Genomic DNA, 10,439 nt, shown 5'->3' on the forward strand with positions numbered 1-10,439 from the left:
GATTGTTAGCATCTTCATCTTCTCCTCTTAAACTTAATTCATTTTCTTTTCTATGTTAGTAATGAGAAATTCGTTTAGTGAATAATGATAAATAGCAAAGTGGATATCGTGGCTTCATTGGAGTTGAGTTCCATAATGTTTTTGTCCGGCCATTTCACCTCCACGTATACAAAATTAGAATGACTGAACATTATATATCTTGCCCAACACTCTCTGACATGACAACATATGTATAGTACTATAATGTCAAGAAAAATACATGCTGTAATTATCTGTCACGCCCCTGATTTCACACGTGTTATGTTTGAGATTATTAAATTAGTCTATTATGTTTTTAACAATTAAAATCTACGGAAAATGGGAAACCAAACTCACGAAGAATCCAAAACCCAATCTTGTAACCCCTCCTCGACGACCGGAGCACCCACACAGGAAGCTCTTTCTTCGGCACCCTATTTCCCTGCGAAGTGAAAAACCTTTGCTCTTTTAGGGCTTTCTTCGCAAAAAAAATGGCCACGACCTTCTCACTGTACAGACCCAACCTAGTCTTAGCTCCCTTCCCGTCCCGGACCGCAACCCCGTACCCTCTCCTCCTCCTCCCTCGGACGAATGACTACTTCTACCACAACGGTCTCTCTCGTCACAAACCGTCTCTTCGGGGCTCCCTCGCCGTGGCCCGACTCGGGTTCAACTCCAAGTTCTTCCCCGACCCGGATTCCGTGGAGAGCGTGGTTGGGGAACTGTTTGGCCGAGCCGAGAGCGTCCTCTATACGATTGCCGACGCCGCCGTTTCCAACTCTGATACTGTTACTAGCACCACCAAACAGAGCAATGATTGGCTCTCTGGAATCACCTTTTACATGGAGAGTGTCCTCAAGGTAAATTATTTCTCCATAAACCTCGGAATTTTTTGCTGGATATTGAACGTTGTCTTTTAGGATCACAAATGCTCTATTTCTCTGTGGTTTAGGTTCTTAAGGACGGGCTATCGGCTGTACATGTTCCGTACTCTTATGGCTTCGCCATAATACTGCTAACTGTTCTTGTAAAGGCTGCCACTTTTCCTTTGTCAAAGAAACAGGTATTACTTACCTGGATATGATTCTACTTAATTTTATTCCAATTAGAAAACTTGTTTGATTTAAATATATGTGTTTGATGTGAAGGTGGAATCAGCCATGTCTATGCGGTCCTTGCAACCTCAAGTGAAGGCTATTCAGGAACGGTATGCTGGGAATCAGGTGAATTTCTTTAATTTAAATAAGCATCAGAAACTTTATGGATTGATTTTATTCGTTCAAATAGAAGAATGGGCATAGCCCTAATTCACAGGATGTATTAAAGAGCTTTCGCCTAGTTAAAGAGGAAGAAGTAGATACATGGAAATCAAGTCCGTTGAAGTCAATAGCCTTTGCCCATAGAAATAACGAATTAAAAAAAATGCAGAGGCCTTGCATATCTTTGAAGTTTCGGCCATTTCTTTCCTTCCAAATGCACTAAAAAGACAAATAGGAACCATCTTCTTGACAAATAGATACCGTAAAGGCTTATCCAGCTGGCCAGAAGCTCAACCACTATTGCTAGCTTAAACCAAGCTAGCTCAACTCTGCCAAAGAAATCATCCCATAGTGCTCTGGCAACCTAACTATGGAGTAGTATGTGATCCATTGTTTCTCCACTTTTCGTAGACATCCATCATCAGTCAATAATGATTATTAGGTATTTCCTTAGGTTTGTCCATGGCTAGGATCTTCCCCAAATAAGCTGTCCATACAATGAAGGCAGCCTTTAAAATATTGGTTGGGATTATTTGCACTAAAAGATCAAAGCGATTATGATTTGGGACCATGTTTGTTTTGACAAATGAGCATATCTGTTTGAAAACTTCTCTAAAGCTTTTTTTTCACCTGCAGGAGAAAATTCAGCTTGAAACAGCTCGACTTTATAAACTAGCCAGCATAAACCCACTAGCAGGTACTAATGTTGCATCTGGCTTTTGTTTGAACATTACTGCTAGATTACAATACCATGTACTGACTCTCAGCATTCTTTTCCGGCCTTTTAGTAATTTATTGCGATGAATAGTGGTAATTTCTTAGATAACTGTATGTGCAAGAAATTCTGCCTTTGGGCCTAAGGTTTGTTTACAGAAATTTGCCTGTAAGAGTGGATTTTAATTTGCGTGGAGCCACTTGACATTTGGGTGCTATAAAAGAACCAATGTTGAAATTCTAATGGCTTTGGCTTGTTCATGATTACGGCTGTTGTGTTTTGGCAATTTCTGGAAAAATCTGTTTGAAAATCTTCTTATGAGCACTTGGGGGAGAAAAAACAAAAAGTTGGAATTTTGTGGGGAGGAAGGGGTAACAGAGATAACTCAATTAAAATTAAATTAACTATTGAATAAGGTTTTATCCTCACTCTTACCTTACAACTTTTTAATCACCTTTCCTACTCATTCTCTGGTTTTTCACTTATTCCGTCATGTCAGGATGCTTGCCTACACTTGCCACAATACCAGTGTGGATTGGACTTTATAGGGCTCTTTCAAATGTAGCAGACGAGGTAACATGTTCTGTCAGTTGAGTTATATGGGTAAATTGGTCGTATCTTTTGCTTCTTAATGCCTAATTGAATGCCTGTGCCTAATCTTAAAAGGGACTCCTTTCAGAAGGCTTCTTCTGGATACCCTCTCTGGCTGGTCCAACCACCATTGCTGCTCGACAAAATGGCAGTGGCATCTCTTGGCTTTTCCCTTTTGTAGTAAGTGTCTAGTTTCAAATATGAAACCTTGCTCTCTTATTCAGGAACTATTTTTCTTTAAAGAATTTTAAAGAAATTGAGTTTTATACAATCCTTATGAACTTTCTGCTGAAACCATGTTGCTTTTCGATTTACAAGCTTAATAAGAAATCAGTTTCCATTATATATACCTTTAAGTAGTGATATATGTTTTTCATTTTCCTCCATTTCTGATCTTCTATGCCCAGTTTAGTTTGGATCTTTTTTCTCGTTTTGTGTTAAGCTGGTAGTTCTAACGTTTCTTGCATTAGGTATGCTTCCTATATTAAATGCAGTGGGATTAATTTCCATCGGTCACTTCATATTTTCTCAGGATGGTCATCCACCCCTTGGATGGTCCGATACCTTGGCATATCTTGTTTTGCCCGTGTTGCTGGTTGTCTCACAGTACATCTCTGTCCAAATTATGCAGTCATCACAGGTCAGTCATTACCCAGGTGTTATTAGCATGAGTAAGTTCAAATAACTAGCTATACACATTCTTATTTATTGCTATTTGTTTATTTATTTATTGCTACTTCAGCACAAGATATCATTTCTTGGTTTTTGTCATTGGTCTTTGCTGTACATGACCAAGCTATTTTAGCTAATACCTCTTATCCTCTACTAGTGCCATCTCTATCAAGCATTTTATAGTTATCTGTTAGTATAAAGAAAATAATTAGTTAGGAAGAAATCCCGGTAATGGAGGGGAATGCTTGCAAAATTAAGGCCATATTTGGTTTATTTCTTTTCTTTAAAAAAATTTCAAAAAAAACCAAATATTTAACCAAACAACTTCTCACGTTCACCATAAAAAGAAAGAAACAACACTTGAAATTTATTATAAGAATTCTCAAAATTCTCGAAAGTTAGAACCAAACATGCCCCAAGTTATTCTGTCTTTGGATGCGCATCCAAGGTGGTTAAAAGAGCGAGAACTGCTTGATTGGCAGTAGAATATACTTATGAGCACTGCGTACTTTGCTGTATGATTTACATGTGTGCTCTGCTTTGTTATTTAAACCATTGTTTCTTTGTATATACTAATTTATCTGACTGCGCATTTTAAAATCATTCTTATTCGTGTAATGTTATATGCTTTTGCCATTTTGAGACATGTTTCTTGTTAATTTTTTCTCTCTAACACTAGGTTCTTATTTATCAATTAACATGGGTTTTAAATTCCAGAGTAATGATCCAAGCATGAAGAATTCTCAAACGATTACAAAACTCCTTCCTCTAATGATTGGTTATTTTGCCCTTTCAGTTCCTTCTGGCTTAAGCCTTTATTGGTGAGAATTTTAAATGCCTTTGTTTTCTAATAAGAGACTTTTTTTTCCTCTAATTAAAGCGTCTTTTAAGTTTTCTCATTGTTAGTGCAGGTTTACAAACAACATATTGAGCACGGCACAACAAGTATGGCTTCAGAAGTTAGGGGGTGCAAAGATTTCAGTAAGGACAACCCCTGAAGATATACTTAAAGAAGACCAAGTCCAGATTCAGCAGCCAGTCTCTGAATTAATTACCACCAATAAGGTGGCCAGACAAGGAGAAAAGCTGACATCAGAGGGACTACTTCCTGGTGAAAGGTTAATATTTGTTAATGTTTGTTAATCTTTCCACTGCACTTTTTGGTTTGCCATTGTTTTGGGTACTAAAGTTTTTTGGGTTAAAAGATGATCTGCTGCTATATTCCAGATTTAAACAGATAAAAGAGCAAGAGGCAAGAAGAAGAAAGCAGAAAGAAGAAAAGGGGAAAGCCGGAGAGACAGTGGCTAAAGGAACTCAACTAACTAATGAGGGACACGAGAGAGAAGCCAGATTACTTGAGAACGAAAATGGGGCTGGATCAGAATCTGTTGATGAAAACAATCCTTCCAATGTTGGAGTTGTAAATGGTGATCTAACTGGTCAGGATTCTGAGGAAGATCAGATAATGTCGTCCGTGTTAAGGGTGGAGGAAGATAAAGTTTCTGCCAATTCTAAGGTTGGTGCAATTGATGAGCAGCAATCTTATGAACTTGTAGAAAAGATGTTGAAGCAAGTATGCTCTTAGATATACAGTGGGAATTCTGTTTGTTATTGGTCAAGCAGGCTATAGATAAAATGTCCACTGCATGCTTACACTAGTGCGTCCCCTTAACCATCATTTGTGCTGTGGGCTGAATATATAGTTATACTAATTCGAGATGTGGCCCGCTAATTCTTATTCTCTGAAACAGTGTTCATATAATTTGGTTCCTAATGCCTAAAAACTTAGAATTGTTTTCGACGGAAATCCTGGGATACCCAAACTAAATCAGAATAGGGTTCAACTTCGCCAATGAGATACATCCATACATGAGAGTTTTGAAGCTAACACAAGCTTAACATTAATGTTCGGTAACTTGAACGGGCTTAGAAGTTAAAACTTCATGATATAGACATTTTTTTTTTTCTCTACTTCCTCAATGTCACTTTTCTCTCTGGCTTTGGTGAAATAATCAGCTGTGATAATTTAGTTCGTTTTACCCATAATTGCTGTCATGCCTTTTGATTATTTAGTAGTTCAATACATAGTTGCTTTCAGTAGTTTGAACTTTTATCTCTGCAATTGGTAAATTCACAATATTTCAGGAAGCAGTTGAAGTACATACTACTACAACGAGGAAGGATATTAAACTTCCTGGGGAAGACATACATCAAGCCAGACAAGAATGATCGAAAGAAGGGGAACCGCTATCCGAATTGTTCCGAACAAGATTGGTAAGGCTAGTTATTACCAATCCAGTAAAATACACAAGGATTTTTATGCAGACCTGGTTCCAGCAGGAGCATACAGCTCATAAATAATCAATCATGCATTCATGGCGGAGTTCTTCTAAATATTATGAGAGGTTTGTGGTTAATCTCGGGGACATGCCTGCTTTGGTGGAGGAATATCTGAAACAGTAAGATTTGGTGGTTCCATGTCGATGTGGCCCAAGGTTTTGTAGAAGTGGTCTGCATAGTCTGTAGCAACCCCAGAAGTGGAAAAAAATATACGTATTTTCTTTTTGTTGTTCTTATTGTATTGACTATCCATGGTAGAATATAAGGAATGGATAATTTTCATGACTGCAGCTCTAGTACCAAGAGTAATGACATTCAGGTGGTCCTCACATTGATCTTGCTTCATTCAGTCCTCCTCAGACTGGTTTTTTTCTCCACTTAATTCAAGCGTTAATGTTTTTTATGGACACACTCGATTGCAAAATAATGATTTTTGGCTGATTCTCTCCGGATTCATTATATTTGAGTTAGTGCTCCAAAGAGTAAATGTTCTCATCAGGTATTATTCGCTACCTTATACTACAAAAACACTTCACATCCTATGAAAAAAAAATTAAAAATAAATAAAATAAAACCGTAAGTATGATGTGTGGGGTGTGGAGATAAATAGTGATTGATGTATAATAAAACCCGTGCTCCAAAATATTCCCTTTGATTATATTCTTCATTACAAATACTAAATATTTTTAATTTTTCTATAATTGTCTGTCATTCAGAACTGACTTGTAAATTACTAAAAAAGGGATAACAACTGTATCATCATATTTTATATAATTAGAAAGTTCTGTTTAACAAAATATTTCAATTAAAGGTATTTAAGTAGGAAATGATCACCGAAAAGATGAATTTTAAAAAATGTGCAGAAAAAAAAATAAAAATAGAGGAAAGAGATATATAAAAGATAAAAGTATTTAAAAAGAGGAAAATGATTTGTGTCAACTTTAAGGCAAGTTTTGTATAGTAATTTTGAAAAAGAAAATGGTTTCCACTGTAGGAATATTTTTCCATTTTAGGAACTATACGAGACTTTAGACGACCTAAGTAGATACTTATAAACAAAAAAATAAAATAGAAAAATACTAATTTGTCTTCTGTATTTGACCGCTAATGTATTTTATTTTTTATTTTTTTTAAATATTTAAAACCTTTATTATCAGTTAATTTGTGTGTATTTTTTTGTAAATATTAATATATATATATATATATATATATATATATATAGATTTTACTAATGGGCAGGCCCAGCTATAAGATCTAACTAGGTCGGCAATTTCAATTATATTTAACGAAAGAGTGGGCTGTGGGGAATATCGAATCGAAAATTGATTACAGGAGATTCGCTCAAAGCGGAGAAGGCGTAACGATTACCTTTTTGTAAAATAATAAGAGGTAAAGGCTAACATGGAGGCCCCCTTTCCTCGATTCATTAAAATGATTGTGCCTATTAAACACTAATAAACTACTACTCTACTCGGCCTAACTCTAATCTTTGTTGAGACATTTGTGTCAATGATTCACGTGCCATTTTTTTTTATATATATAATTTTTTATATTTGAGTGTATTTTTATAAAATAATTAGGTAAAATATATTATTTTATAAAAATACATCTCAATTAAATTTTAAATAATTAGGTAAAAAATTATATATATATATATATATCATTTTCCTTTGTGAATGATTTAATGGTCGGAAAAAATTGGTTTCTCACGTTTTTATGAAAAACTTCATGAGTTTCTAATTATTAGATTTTCAAGTTAATTATATTTTATCCTCTCGAACTTTCATTCGATTTACAATGTGCTCTCGAAACTAATAATTGCATCAAAGTGGACTCGCTTACTTTCAAAACTTAACAATCCTCCATTCTGCCTACCAACAGCATCAAATGTAACGGAAAGTGCCTTCACGTGTATAATATTAACTGTAAAGATGTAATTTTTATTTAATTTATTATTATTATTTATTTTAAAAGAAAAGGAAAGGAAAGAAAAAGGAAGATTGTTTGGATGGATAGTTGGCAGATTCGGCAGTAACAGTATCAGTGTGCTAAGATAAAATGGCCCCAACCCCAATGTATATAGTTTTCTCATAAGCCTGCTTATGGTAATGGGCTTTGGTGTTAGCAAATGAGTCGATCCGTATTTGAGTGAGAACCCACGGATTTGTACCGTATGTTTGAGAAATGCTGCTCTTCCAGATTGGGGATTCCGTTGAAAGTTTTTTTTTTTATTTAATAATTAAAAAAATATTTTTTAATGATGTTATGATTTTTTTTTTAAATAAAATATTTAAAAATATTAAAAAAATACATTAAAAAAAAAAAAAAAAAAAAACACTGTCGTGATACCATGTGTGGTTGTAGAGCCACTCTTATACGTTTTGGATTACTTTTGACGGATGCAGGAGTCGGTGCAAGAGTCGGTGTCCCGCAAGTAAAGAATATTGGAAAATGCTGGTGTGACATTCGGGTTTGTTTTTTGAGAAACGATATCTGATGTCGTGAGAATGTAAGCGTCGTATAATTATTTTAAAAAAAATAAATAAATATGAGATTTATATAAAAAAAGTTAATTTTTTAATTATAGATTCTATTCTTTTTCAAAATGACTATACAATATTTACGTATTCTATGACTGTATATGTAATATTATTGTTAGTATATTTTATTTTATTTATTTATTATTAAAAAAAGTTATCATTAATGAATTTATATATTTTTTAAAATATTAAAAAAATAAATAAAATGAACCAGTGGTATAGTCCGGCCCGAGAATATAAAGCTCTAGTCCTCCTCCTCCTTTATACTTTATCCTTTCCCTCGAAAACAATTGATACGCATTGCATTTCAACTTTAGTACCAACAGTTATGGAATTCAAGTATATTTATTTTTAGAATATATTAAATTCTCTTTTCAAATTATTACTCATTTTGCAATATGACTTTCAAACCACTGAACATATCCCTCAAACTTATCTTTCTCCTTATAATTCGGTATTTTTTTTTTTTTTTTTAAGATTTAACCGGAAAGATCGTTTTTAAATTACCTAATTTTCATCCATTGAATAGTCAGATCTTATATAGAGCATAAATTGTATTTATATTTTAGTTTCGGGTAAATGGTACTTGTAGGCCTCGTTTATTTTCACAGTTCATCTTAACGTATCTCATTTCATTTAATCATTACAATTTTCTTAAATTTTTACACAAAATATAATAAATAATTCAACTTTTTCAAATCTTAATTTAACATTTTCAAATCTCAAAATAAAAATAATATTAAAAATATATATTCTAACATTATTCAACTTTTAATTTTTATATTAACTCATCTTATCTCATCTAAAAAAACAAACAAGGCCGATAGTTTGAAACTTTGATAGCCAAATTATCCAAAAAAAAAAAAAAGGAGAAGGTCAAATATAATTCTTCCTTTACACTAACTATGCTCAAAGTGCTTTTCCTTTGCCCTTTCAAATAGAACTTTCGGCCTCGTTTAGATGTTGATTTGAACTGAGACGAGTTGAATTTTTTATGAATAATAATGAGCTTTGATAGTGGAATGAGTTTTGTGGGGTCACCTAAGATGATTTTAGATGTATTTAGATATTAAGATGAGTTTAAATTTATTTATAAGAAGTTGAAAAAAGTTGTGAGTTTCGCGTGTAAAAATATGTTGAATTGAAAAAGGTTGTAGGTCTCACATGTAAAGAAGTTTTGAGTTGAAATGAGTTTAATGATTTAAAAGTTATATGTTTAGATATTAGACTCGGTTTAAAATTAGACGAAATTGAATTGATTTCAATTCAATCTAAATTCCAAACGTTCTTAGAGTTGAATACAAAGTTAATACTTAGGTTTACATGTTTTATGAATTGATGCCATTGCATTCTGATGCCATCTCAACTATTACATTAAAAAAAATACAAATTATATAAAAAACATTCGGTTAATTACACAATTAGCTCTTAGATTTTCACATTTTATAAATCGCGGCAACGTTTTCAATTTTCCCAACATTGATACTTAAGAATCTACTAATTAGTTTTACATTTTGTGTTTTTTAAAAGATATAAAAACATAAGCATAAAGCCGAAATTAAAACTGAAATTAAAAAATTAAAACACCTAAAATAATTTTAAGTTTATTTTATTTTACTTATTTTTGTGTTTTATGCTTTTTATTTTCATTTAAGTGTTTTAATAGGGTTTTATGGTATGCGGTTAGTTTTATTTATTTTTTAAGCTTTTTTCTAATGTATTTATATATTTGTAATTAAAAAAATTTAGATGTTTTTATTTTTATTTTTTTAATGTATAAAACGATTATACAAATTTTTAGGTATCAATTTTTCAAAAGATGAAGACTAAAGGCATCAATTTGTAAAAACGTGAAAATACTATTTAGTCATTTCCTATTTAGTTCCTTTTTTTTTTTTTTTAGTGATGAGATGCAAAAAGCATTACAGAGAGAAAAGCGAAAAAGGCTAAAAAAAAAAAAAATCATATTCAACGGTCAAATTTGTTGAGAATCCCTTAAAGTTGAGCTGGATTCATTAATGCTACCATATCCCAAGATGGTGGGTCAAAGGTGTCTATATTATCAAGCTAAAACACTTTGAAACTGCCAAGCACATACCTATTAACTTAGGGCTTATTTATTTTTAAAAATAAGATGAGATAAAATTAAAATTAAAAAATTAAATAAAATATTATTAAAATATATTTTTTAATATTATTTTTATTTTAAAATTTGAAAAAATTAAATTATTTATTTTATTTTGTATTAAAAATTAAAAAATTATAATGATTAGATAAAATAAAATAAGATGAAATGAGATATTT

The 10,439-nt window shown here is 32.6% G+C and overlaps 1 protein-coding gene across 1 annotated transcript; it reads left to right on the forward strand.

Annotated features, from left to right (window-relative positions):
- Positions 1 to 343: 343 nt before the first annotated feature.
- On the forward strand, positions 344 to 6,036 carry LOC108990812 (ALBINO3-like protein 1, chloroplastic). The gene is made up of 11 exons (XM_018964903.2): positions 344 to 878; positions 971 to 1,081; positions 1,167 to 1,241; positions 1,914 to 1,974; positions 2,492 to 2,565; positions 2,659 to 2,763; positions 3,116 to 3,223; positions 3,973 to 4,076; positions 4,167 to 4,373; positions 4,483 to 4,771; positions 5,401 to 6,036. The coding sequence occupies exons 1-11, from the start codon at positions 510 to 512 to the stop codon at positions 5,482 to 5,484; spliced, it is 1,587 nt and encodes a 528-aa protein (XP_018820448.2). The 5' UTR covers positions 344 to 509; the 3' UTR covers positions 5,485 to 6,036.
- Positions 6,037 to 10,439: the final 4,403 nt, after the last annotated feature.

Source organism: Juglans regia, chromosome 13, assembly GCF_001411555.2.
Source record: "Juglans regia cultivar Chandler chromosome 13, Walnut 2.0, whole genome shotgun sequence".
Taxonomy (NCBI): domain Eukaryota; kingdom Viridiplantae; phylum Streptophyta; class Magnoliopsida; order Fagales; family Juglandaceae; genus Juglans; species Juglans regia.